Genomic DNA, 12,646 nt, shown 5'->3' with positions numbered 1-12,646 from the left:
AATATTCTAAATCAAACACATTTTTCTATAAACTGCACGCCGATTTAAAGTTTGTCAAACTTGAAATGTCATCATAAACTAAAATTGGAAATAATATTTTACAAATTATATTACTAAATATTATTTATAAATTACATCTTAGGATATAATTTCCATCTTGGAAAGCCGAGATCCAGATTTAAACTTAGCTTAGATGATATTTTTCATAATAAATTCTTTGCAGTGTTTTAAAATGTAATTATTAGCATCATTATTAAAGTTGATCAATATTATTTGTGATATTATTTCCAGCTTCAATTTACATTTCAAATCCAACGTATCGAATCGATGCGCAATTTATAAAATTGAAAAATATATTTGAGAATTTAGATATGAATATTATTAAGCATTAAGAGCCGCTTTGATCAAATTTAGAATTCTTGACCTTTATTTTTTTTTCTTGTTCTTTCTCTCTTTATTTATATTATTTTATCGATCGATTTTTCCACTTATTATTGACATATGCATTTTATTCGATTATTTTTATAAAAAGAAGAAAATTTTATTACTTTAACTATATATATATATATAGGGAAAAACAAAAAGGGACGAAGATTACTCTTATAATTGCAGATCTATTTCGGCGTGTGCGTGACGATATGTGTAACCGCGAGTTGGGTTGGCGCGACTCATTGTATTAAGTATTTGTACTTTCGTAAATCAGATAAGATCTCGGAGACGTCCGAATCCGTAAATTCCTCTGTGAGCGGATTTCATCATCAACATGTAAGTTTAGTTTCCTTTAATCTCCTTTTACTTTTTCCTCTCTCTCTCTCTCTCTCTCTCTCTCTCTCTCTCTCTCTCTCTATCTCTAACGAGATGATGTTAAGGTAATTATTATCTTCAGATCATTCTTCCATACGATGCGCCCTTCTTTACGACGTGGTTTTGTACCAATTGGGAAATCTTATACTTTCCGGTATATTTCATTTGTTGGGCTGCGAAAACCAAATGCGCCACCCCTTCAGAAATAATAGCCGAAAGTCTCCGCGGTTTCCGTGATAAGGGTTTCACTGGCGGCCGCTTCTTAATTAGATGCAGCCTTTTCTGCAGCTTATGGGTCATCACGAATTATTTATATATACTCTCGCTGAGAATACTGCTAGCCACGGACGTGATGGCATTATATGCAACCAATGTGTCATGCGTCTATCTACTTTCGTGGGTCATTCTTCATGAACAATTCGTGGGTGTGAGGGTGAGTAGATGTAAGAAAAAAGTCGTTCAATTTTTATTCCAAAATCCAATTTTGTTGTTAAAATTTTATTTTACTTATGTTAATATATTAATTTATTAAATACGAAAGTTACTTTTATGAAGAATATTAAATCTTTTTATAAATCTAACGTATAAATAATGTTAAAAAATTTTTTTTAATGGCATTTTTGTGTATAACATATTGGTACTCTTACGTATCTTTACGTATATACAAATATACGTATAGCTGAAATATATTCTGCATGAACTTTGTGTATTTTTACAACATAAAGTTTTAATTTTATTATATTAAACTCAACATAAAGTTTTTCTAATTATTTACAGATAGTCGCGGTGATCCTCTGTAACACTGGTATTGCGCTTTTAGCTTACATGGACGGAATAACTGGAAGTCCAACGCTAGGAGGTGTCGTTTTAGCTACAGCAGCGGCAGCTGGCTCTGCCGTTTATAAAGTAAGTATAATATCTTGTGAATTATATTGCAATTAAATAAAAATATTAAATTTTTAAGAGCATTTTGTTCATTCAGGTCCTCTTTAAGAAAGTAATTGGAGAAACTACGTTCGGCCAAATGTCTTTATTTTTTTCTCTTATTGGTTTATGTAACGCCGCCTTGTTATGGCCAATTTGCCTGGCTCTGTATTTTTCGGGAGTAGAAACCATACACTGGGCAAGATTACCTTGGGCAGCTTTACTCTCTGCCAGCATCCTCCATTTAGGTCTGAACTTATGCTGAACTAGATTACTATTCAATATAACATCCGTAACGAAATGTAATTTGAATGATTTAATTATTCACAGTTGCGAATATGCTCGGCAATTTCAGCATCGCGCTCACCTACGACCTATTCATTACTCTTGGATTAATAACAGCTGTACCTGTATCTGCTGGTAAGTAAAACACACACAACTATTATTTTTAAATAATCAAATGACTATTTTTAATAATCAGTAATTACACATTAAAAGTAAAGATCTGCGTTTATAGAAAGGATGTAGAATTTAAAAAATGGCTCTTATTTGAAAATATAAACTTTGAATATAATATTAATGAAATTACAAATAAAGAATTATCTCTTCACAAGAATTATAGTTCCAAGAATAAATCGAAAGAAAATAAAATGTAATAAATATATCAATGGAGGGATGTCCTGTCCCGATGACCATGGCATATCAAGAAAATTATTAGCAAAAAAAAGTTTGAAAAATGATGAATTTCTTTCTACTAGATTTAAAAAAATATATTTTACTTTCCACACGAAATGAATTCCATATCCCACCTTTCCTCCTGTCTAGGAGCGTTCGACTTTTTACGCGAAACAAGAAAAAATCATTACGTCTTTTAGCAGAGAAGAGGGGAGGTGGGATGAAACTCACTTCGCATGGAAAGCTATTACGTACACAGGGCAAGGAAGATTGTTTTTAAATATTGTATGTGGCAAAAATAAGACGTCATTTTTTAAACTTGTTTAATAACTTTTTAACGAATAATGAACGGCTAAAACCTTAGAGGTTTTAGCCATTCAGGATCATAATTTGGATAACATACATCAATCTAGCAAATAAGAATGGATTAAAATGGATTGAAATTTTTTTCTATCCGAATGTGTATTTTAAATAGCGAATACTTTTTTTGGGATTCAATTGGATGCAATTGGATTGAAAAACTTTCCTATTCCTATTATAAAATTTTGAATTGAACAGTATTCACAATGTACAGAAAAAGCTAATATCATTTTTAGATTGAAAGGCTCTTTAGAGATATGTTTCATACAATTCCTATAAATGAATAAAAATGTGTTCAGGATTGAAAAGCATTCATTTTAACATTCGTGAATCAATATTTCTGAAAATCTGAATCCATTTCAATTCATTTCAATCCATTCTCGTTTGCTGGGAAGGTCAAAGTTATCTCTCCATCGGTATATTTACTTAAAATATACAAACTTTTCGATCCTTGGTTTCGATTCTTTTCAACACGTTACAGATAAATAATTCAAACATTACATAAATACTTGTAATGATAAGACAGATATTAAAAAAAAGTTATCTTTTTATTCATTGTTATTTATAAAATCTGTTGCTTACTGTTAATCGTTAATTTAATTGTGCAGCATTGGACGTTATTTTTTATGGAGCGTACTTCATGGGCATGAAATTAGCAGGCATGATCTTCATAGCGGTGGGTTTCTTCCTCGTAATGTTCCCGGATAATTGGCCAGATTATATAACAAGACTTCTTCGGTATGTTTTCTCAGTTTGTATTTTATATACAACGCGTTTCTATGGTATGCACTTTTAATTCGGAGTTCATTTAATTTATCTTTTAGTCTTTAGTTTCTCTAGCAAACTCTTCGTCCGTCCAAAACAATTTGTGTCTCTCTCTCTCTCTCTCTATACATCTACTTTACTTTTGCAACAATATCGAACTGTTGTCTTTTACCTTATTTGGCACCAGAATAGAAGCAGCGCGTAGTCTCACTTAAGTAGGATATGCTTGACTTACTTATCCATATGTATATATATATTATATATACGTTTATCTATTATATTGCCTTAGTTTTGACGATTTTTTCAAAGCGTAATAAAATATATTTTATAAAATACGCTTTGGTAAAGTAACATAGAACTTTTCCTAGAGAACTTTTATATGCCCGTCTTCGCAAAACGTACATAGTTTCAATAAATCCCTCTTTTGTCGCGAAACCTGATTAAACGCGCGATGATTACGAAAATATAGGAATCTTTTATGAATTTATTCTATTATATTATTTGCAATCGTTTTTTTGTTTTGGAAATCTTTAAGTTTCAATATGGATTTTGCGTTTAAACAATTTTTACAATTTGTTTTGCGTCTCATCAGCCTTTACTTCGCAGCTTCGCAGCTAAATACATGCGATGACATTTTCAAATCATACGAGATAAATTTTGTTTTACTGCATAAATACAAACCTAATTATGTCGACTTATGTCAAAGCAATGCAGTTTTCTTTCGCATTTAGAGGCAACTTGAGCACATCGTCACGCTTTACATAAAAATTAAAAGCTAGCACTGATTGTTTTACAGGATGGAATATGCAACAGGTTTAAAGAATAATTAAATTATATGATAGCAACAATACATATAAATAATAATGACAATGTAACCGACATAAAAAAGCTATTTAGTGCACTTTATATATTTTTTTCTAAACTAGTGATACATTAATATTTAGATGCATCATGAAATACATTAATTAATATAAGCCAAATTTTTAACTTTTCTTATTCAATTTTATTATTTTGAAAGCAATTTTAAAAGCACTCTGGTGCGTATTTAAAATAAATTTTGTAATTTTATATTTGTTATTTATTATAATATTTTATATGATTATGTGAACTGCCCCCGAGTTCCCCACAGTTCAAACATAAATAAATAATGTTTTTTAGTATTATTTTCATATTTTAATATTTGAACATTCAAATTCACATACCAAATGTATTTGAATTGATGGAATTCGTTTACAAACTAATAAATTTTTTAGCTTTTTATTATATAAGAATATTATACTTTATTTAAATACTATTTAAATACTACTTTTTTATTGTTAATAAGAATTATGCAAAAATATATGTGATGATATTTATAAAATTATTTATTAAAATAATGTAATATATTTTTGGCAGTTAAAGAATTTAAACTGTTTAAAAAAAAAAGAATTAGGAGAATAAATGATTTAATTAGCTTAAGTTGCTTGTTGTATTATCTTTGAAATCGATCATTTCATCACTCGCTTCCCAACAATCAGGATCCATTATATGCTGTTACAGAAACGTAGTCCTCATGAGTCACAGTACAAGGTAAGAAAATACATCCCATATGTCTTGCTCTGGTCTTACTGAAAATTCATCCTTTCTCTCAATAATTAATTTAATTTACTATTCAAGTAGTATAAAATTATAATAAAATAAAAAAGAAATCTCTATATGTATAAAAAAATAATTGAAAATAATTGTTAAAATCAAATATGACTTTATAAAAATACTTAAATTTATATAATAAGAAGGTATATTAATTCTAACGTTTTTCGAAAACGATCATGACGTACAGATATTACTAACACAAAGATTCATGTCTGAATTAATAATTAGAATTTTTGCATATAACAGAGATAAATCATTATTTACGGAAATAATAAAAGTAATGAATACATTTATAAGAATAAGTATCATTTTGGTCATTTGAGTCATTAATTCACTTGCGATGAATTTTCTGTAAAAGAGCAAATGATATAAATGTCAATCGGCGCATGATTTATAACATTTTTTTCTTCTTCATTCTGCATGCATACGTTTAAGCTTGGCGTACTTTTCATTGGCTTATTTTTTTAAAGCAAATCGGCATGCCTCTTCTTTACGCTTCTTTTTTCCGACATTATTTTTCTTTTGATCATTCTGTTAGCTTTGATGCATTATGTGTCTGTATTAGCCATTTTTATACCAAACCCCTATTCAAAATTGGATTGTAAGGCAGATTAGATTCAGAATTAATTCTGTTATTGCCCTCGAAAATCTTAAGAGATTGCTTGTCTTAACGATCGTACTCGTAAAGCATCCTAGAACGGTGTACCTATTATTTTACACTCAATATACATATAATTTAGTCACGTGCTCTTGTTTGTTCGTCTATTACCTCATCTGATTAATTATGTAGTAACTTGATCATAGAAATCTTGCGACATTTATTGTAAATTATTTGTATGCAAGCCATAATTTTTTTATTTAAAAATACCAATTAATTTTTCTTTTAGAAAAAAGGTGAGATAAAAAGATAAATATTTTTTTGAAAACAAAGAATAATGAACGGAAACCGATAAAAATAAAAATTAGTATCGTGTGCATAACTAATAATTACCAAAGAAATAAGCATTGATTTCCGTTCTAACAGCATCAAAAAAGACTAATGTACGTATTAAATGTATAAATTAATTCAATGCTTTCATGTTTTATAACTCCTTTTGAAATAATTTGTCGCCTTTTTACGGTTTGTAAGTGTACCACTAAGTAATTCTCACTTTAGATTTGTCGTATCGTATACTTTAACATGCTCCTACATAAATGTGATATGTATATATTATGTATACATATATGTTACTGCAGTATCCAATCATTCAATTATAATATAATTAATAGCTTGTGCTGAAAAACTGGAGAATCGCTAGATTTCTATGACAGATGCTCGTGTCTTCCACCCCAACCTACCCTAAGAATTAACGTGAGCATATGGAGAGAACATATAGATTATAGAGTCTTTAAATAAGAAGGAAATCCGCGTATCGAAATATTCAAGCATCACGCGATAGTCCCTACCGATTAAAAAAAAAGACCAACGAGACCGCGCTGCGAGACATACTGTCGAGAAGAGCTACCGCAGGTCTACCCCCGTACGAAGATAATCGAGAAATCGATTTATGAGAGTCTCGGACTTGATATATATACGCAGTACCACGGGGGGCGGCCAGCAACGCGGCAGCAGGAATATCCTTAGAGGTCGCAGAACATCCCTTCAACAACGTCAGCACCGTCTGAGGAGCTACGGCGTTTCTGCCGCGCATGGAGATGGTCAGACGCTGTTGCCGATCAGCAATAACAACAACAACAACAACAATAGCACCAACAGCAGTAATCAGCCTGCCATTCTTCGACATGTTAACAACAACCCTCAACAATACAGCTCGACCTCTGAAACCCAATCACGCCGTGTCCTTCCTTCTACCTCGACTTCCATCACCTCGACCACCACCGTCGTCAGCAACAGCTATTCGCATGATCCTCGTAATCAACATCAAGGTATGAGAACAATCAGGCTGGTGGCGAAGCCACGTGTGACGCGGTAAGAAATCAGGTAGGAATCAGGTGCAGGAAGTGATCAAGATCAAATCGAACGTGATCGTGATAGTTGGCTGGCGACGAGTAGCACCGTGTAGAGTTTTGTTTGTAACGCTCGAGGTACGAATATGCTGGGTAACTGAGCAGGGATTTGTTAGTGAGTGGCAGTCGCAAATCATCTTGAAAGCGCTGAATATTGAGTTGCATAATGTTATAATTGCTATTTAAGCTAGCGCCTAAGTGATTAATGTAACGTAGTATAAACGCCGAACGCTAATTGCAGGTATATACAGGGTATTTTAAATTAAGAGAATCTTATTTATATTTCTTTTTAGTTAATTCAAAGTCTTCTATCTATTTTACATATCTATCTATTTTACATATGTATAATACTTTATTTTTTACAATATTAAGTATTTTAATAAGAAATAACAAAACTTAAAATTATGGTAAAAACAGAATTTAAAATTAAAGAAAATAATAAGATTGTCTATTTAAACATTGAAAGTTTATTCTCTATTTATCTTATTTTTTTTTAATTCAATAAGTTTTAAATATCGAAGTTTTCATATTTTCACACAGATAGATGTGTGTATAACTTTAAAAAATGTTTAATAAAAAAGTATAAGTTGTAAGGGGCCCTGTATATTGATATGAAAGCATATGCGTGTGATGCGTGCAATGAGGAATGCCTTTATAAAATTATAAATTCCTTCGCATCTATTTATCTTAGCTCATAGTGATCGATCTGTTTAGTATCCTGTTCCGAGAATGTTGCAGGTATTCGTAAATGTTACAAGTTATTTTTATTTTTATCGTATACATATATCGTCCGTGTTTCCCATATAAATTTTTGGAATGATGCATAGTGACATGTGTCATGCTGTTCGATATTCAATGATATAATTATAATTGTTGTCATTCAGTTTGTTAAATGTATATTTTGCAAAACGAAACGGGCAATCCCATGTAATTAATTATATATTTGGTTATATGTATATTTATTATATAAATTCGATTATATTTGATCAGAAAATTTTTTGCTATACATTAAATAAGACATGATAAAGTTATATAATATTTCCATGTAATGTAATGGGATATCCGTGACTTTTTGTATTGGATATAAATTTGATTTCACGTGGTGATTTTCTACAAATACTATAATATAATAATAAAAATAGTAGACATAAAAAAATTTAAATAAAGATAGGAATATAATTCAAATTTTTTAATTTATACATTTTCAATTCAAGAAATAATATGATAAATTAGATAAATTAAATTTATAGTTTTTTGTTTTTGAAATATACTATAATATATGTTAGTGTGATCCATTTTTATTAATTCATTATCTCAAAATCTTTAATTTTAAGACAAAAATGTTTTTTAAAAAAGTTACAAGAGGGAAAGAAGATGGTGATTGTGATTGATCTTGAGAAGAGATGTTCTTCTCACATACATACAGGTCAAGATTATCTAAAATTTTTTAATGGAATTATATATTTTTTATGTAATATGATTTTTCTTTATAATATTATTTTACATATAAAAATATTAAGATAGAGAGATATCAAAAAACCAATAGTTTACAAGATATTTTATACTTTATTCTGACAAATATTGATATGAAATATTTTAAATATCTCGTAATTATTGATTTTTTATTTCTTATAAATTAATATTTTAACCTTATAAATTAATATTTTAATTTAAGATATATATGTAAAATAAATAGTGAAATCGTATGTAAACAATATACAGGATGTTTGATAAGTAACGAAAAATCTTGCATAGGAATAGAACGGACTAAACTGAGTCGAAAAATTCTCTATTATTTTGCAATTTTTACACAATAATTAATAAGATATTAATTTACTAATAAAAATCATCAAATAGAGCTCTAAGAATTTTTTCAGAATTTTTTATCAATTTTTTAGTAATACATTTTCTTATATTGGCAACTATTTTTATCAACATGAGAAAATGCGGTACTAAATAATTCTGAAAAAATTCTTAAAGTTCTATGAGAAGAAAATAAACAATTTTTGGCACTTGATATTTTTCTGTAAAGATAATACTTGAGTAATACTTGAGTAAAAAATTATTGAAAACCAATATTTGACGATTTTTAATAATTAATATTTTGTTAACTATTGAAAATTGTAAAATGGTCGAAGACTTTTCGACTCAGTTAGTCTCTATTCTTGTGCGAGAGTTTTATCATTACTTATCAAACATTCTGTATATAATTCCATTAAAAAAATTTTAGGTAACTTTAATCTGATCTTAAAGATATCTTCTTAAAGACAAAATCTTGTTTCTCACTTGTAACTAAAAATCTGAAACATTTTTATCTTAAACTTAAAGATTTGGAGATATTCTATTAGATATTCTATTGGATTGATTAAAATGGACTATCCTGTATATAAACAAAATATAATAAATAAAATCAAATAAATTTATCTTGTATTGTGTACTACAAATTAAATATGAAAGAGAATAGTTATAATATAGACAAAATAGTATTTGTAGTCTTGTATTTTTTTTTGTGATTGTGCATTGTAATTAACAATGAAGGATACTAATGTTGGGAAGTTTCCACGTATCTTTCCTGTCGAATTGGCAAAAAAACCGTGTTTTGCATGTTGATTGAAATTTTTAGGTAATGATTGTTAGAATTATCATGAATAACATAATTTTCATTTGCAGGTGGAGCAGGAAACACAGGCACGGCATGTCAGATGGATCGTCGCGCGACGTAATCGATTATCGAACCGGTTACATAAAATCGCACCTACGCTCACCCTCGGGTAGGGTTCGGTGACTAAACACATGGAAAATTAAAGTAATAATTAAGGTATCATGGCAGAGCATAAGCCTCATTGACTCGATAGCCGAAGTTATCAATGAGGTATAAACACAAATTCAATCAGGAAATAGATTCTATCAGTACTTTTAAATATTCCTTAAGACTACCTTGAAGTAATTGTGTATTCCATTGTCCGTTCCATCAACTATATTAGCTATTTAATTAACCATTTTCTATTTACCCCAACTTTCTAATATAATCTCTGGAAACGAACAGAGCTTGTATTACGATTAACAAATACAGGTAAAAATAAATCTGTCCATAAATTGAATATTTTTTGATCGAATACTTAAATTTCTTAATTTATTTATAAGATTACTAAGCATTTTAACAAAATGTCTGCAGTTGAAATTAAATAAATTATTTTAAAATCTTTGAGAAGCTCATTGCTGAAAAACATCTTGCAGAAATATATATTAACAAAAATAACTTATATCCTCTTGTTGATGTTTTCTATTCTTTTGCTTTGTCATTTCCTAAACAGCTATGATCAAAGTATTCACATATTGGATTTAAATGCGTTGGAGATATCTCTGTGGTATTATTCATGATACATTAACGTACATATTATTGATGTATGTATGATGTATGTGTGATAACTGTAGCTCAATTTAGCACGAAAACAAATTCAGATGACATATAGTCAATCGACTGTATTTGTCTAGATGTATCCCATTATAGAGAAGTTCGAGAGGATTTGTTATATTACGCATTAAAATAAAGACGACACTTGCAATTGTTAAAATATTGATAAATCCATCTTATGGATTTATCGCGTGTTATATTATCGATAAAAAAATTCAAAAGATTTGTCAATTTCAATACGTTTCTAGATATGTCAAAAATATGTTAGAAATAATTTAGATCAAGACACCTCTCTCTCTTCATTCGGGAGTTTCACAAATATCACAATATACATTGTCATTAGTGGAAGTTACAAACGATATTGAATAATATATAAAGACAATCAAAAATAATGACTCTGAAAATTAACTCAGAAATTAACTCTAAATACCATTTTTCATCTCTGAAGATATTGTTGGTCCTAATATAGATGTTATTTGTAGAAAATGTATCATGATAAAATTAATGATACAATGTTTCATCGCATTTGTAAATTGTTGCAAATGATTCATAGTGATATTCTTATTCCACGGAATTAGCGTAATATTAACAGGGTTGATAGTTTTATTTCTATTCTAACAATAAATACTCTTCTTAATATAATGTTACAACAGTGTCGAAAGTTGTGGCTATAGTCTATAAAATGAGAGATATTTAATATGTCAGAAATACTGGATATGTGACAGCTCAATTTATATATACATATATATATATACATTGTTCCCATGTTATATTTCACGAATAAAATTAATGTAGCAAAATTTGAGGATTATTAAGGTTCGTGATCAGCTTAGAATCTGTTTACGATGAAACTATTAAGTCGTTAAATTTTAATAAGTATACCTACGGAAGTTTCACTCACCGATTTTATTAAAACTTTACATATTTGTAAAATTTTGAAAAATATTTGACACGTATCTTTTTTTATTGCAAAGATCCACTCTGAAGAACGAAAATTATCTCTTAAAGGTAAGGATAGATTTAACATATATTATAGTGAAATAAATTGAAAATCTATATTGATGGTTTCGGTTACAAATATGCAAAGTTTCATTAAAAAAGTGACACTTCCGTAGGTTTACTTGTAAAAATATCTGTATACATAAACTTCTATAAACAATTAAATTAACTCTTATATTGATAGTAAATATATATTTTTATAAGTGTTACATACGACACATTTTCATAGAATTATTTTACACACATCAATTATTACTTTTCATTTATCATCTTATATCAATAAATAATTATCTATTACTAGATACAATTTTATGTACATAATTATGACAGATACTATTTACAAATTTTTCAATTAACTATACTAACTTAAATATACTAACATTTTGTTTAAGAATAAACCGAAATGTATATCAACAAATTTATTTCATTTGTACATATACATATATTGTCAATTACACAAAAGTTAACACATGACAGTTTGTAACTGCCATGCTAATTATAATATTTATCATACAAATATATTGTAATATAGATTCTGTAGTTTAATATATAAGATACATAAGAAGAATATTATGGAAATATTGTGCAAATATTGAATGAATGTGTCAATAATAAATCTAGTTTAGTAAAAATTTACTTTTATTATCATTCTTTTTATATTATGCTTAGAAAAACTGCAAATTAATTTAAAAAGCATTTGCAAATGTGCAAAACTATTGGATTTCATTGCAGAAACTCTTTCATGTACTTTTGCGTACCGGATGTATCGGATGATTCATATCGAGTACTGGTGGATGTTTCTCAAAATAACTGATTTCTCGCATTCCATTCGCCGCAATTTCCCAAAGATCAGGATGCTTCCGTTTGAAATTGTCATACCATTTCATTACGTAAGGCCAAGCATCCAATTTGAAGTCAATGGCTTCCAGACACATTGTCGCGGTTATCAATGGAAAATCGGCGATTGTCAAGCTATCTATTAATAAATATATGTATGTACAACAATTTAACAATTAAAAATATTAATGTCTTATTTTATAATAAATAAATGAAAATAAATAACGA

General features: G+C 28.7%; 2 protein-coding genes across 2 annotated transcripts in view; one reads left to right on the top strand and one right to left on the bottom strand.

Annotated features, from left to right (window-relative positions):
• The window catches only part of LOC108691954 (putative thiamine transporter SLC35F3), a 15,774-nt gene extending 5,806 nt beyond the window's left edge, over window positions 1-9,968 (top strand). Inside the window, exons 4-11 of the mRNA XM_018199985.1 lie at window positions 613-765; window positions 887-1,237; window positions 1,582-1,710; window positions 1,787-1,976; window positions 2,059-2,148; window positions 3,372-3,501; window positions 6,740-7,086; window positions 9,838-9,968. Of these exons, the coding sequence (XP_018055474.1) occupies window positions 613-765; window positions 887-1,237; window positions 1,582-1,710; window positions 1,787-1,976; window positions 2,059-2,148; window positions 3,372-3,501; window positions 6,740-7,086; window positions 9,838-9,890 (1,443 nt within the window). The 3' untranslated portion in view covers window positions 9,891-9,968. The remainder of the gene's footprint in view (window positions 1-612; window positions 766-886; window positions 1,238-1,581; window positions 1,711-1,786; window positions 1,977-2,058; window positions 2,149-3,371; window positions 3,502-6,739; window positions 7,087-9,837) is intronic.
• Window positions 9,969-11,756: 1,788 nt separating this feature from the next.
• Window positions 11,757-12,646, bottom strand: part of LOC108692158 (glutathione S-transferase 1-1-like) — a 16,980-nt gene continuing 16,090 nt past the window's right edge. Inside the window, exon 6 of the mRNA XM_018200348.1 lies at window positions 11,757-12,557. Within this exon, the coding sequence (XP_018055837.1) occupies window positions 12,322-12,557 (236 nt within the window). The 3' untranslated portion in view covers window positions 11,757-12,321. The remainder of the gene's footprint in view (window positions 12,558-12,646) is intronic.

This window comes from Atta colombica, unplaced genomic scaffold, assembly GCF_001594045.1.
Source record: "Atta colombica isolate Treedump-2 unplaced genomic scaffold, Acol1.0 scaffold1, whole genome shotgun sequence".
Lineage (NCBI taxonomy): Eukaryota > Metazoa > Arthropoda > Insecta > Hymenoptera > Formicidae > Atta > Atta colombica.
This window is presented reverse-complemented; position numbering and strand designations above follow the sequence as displayed.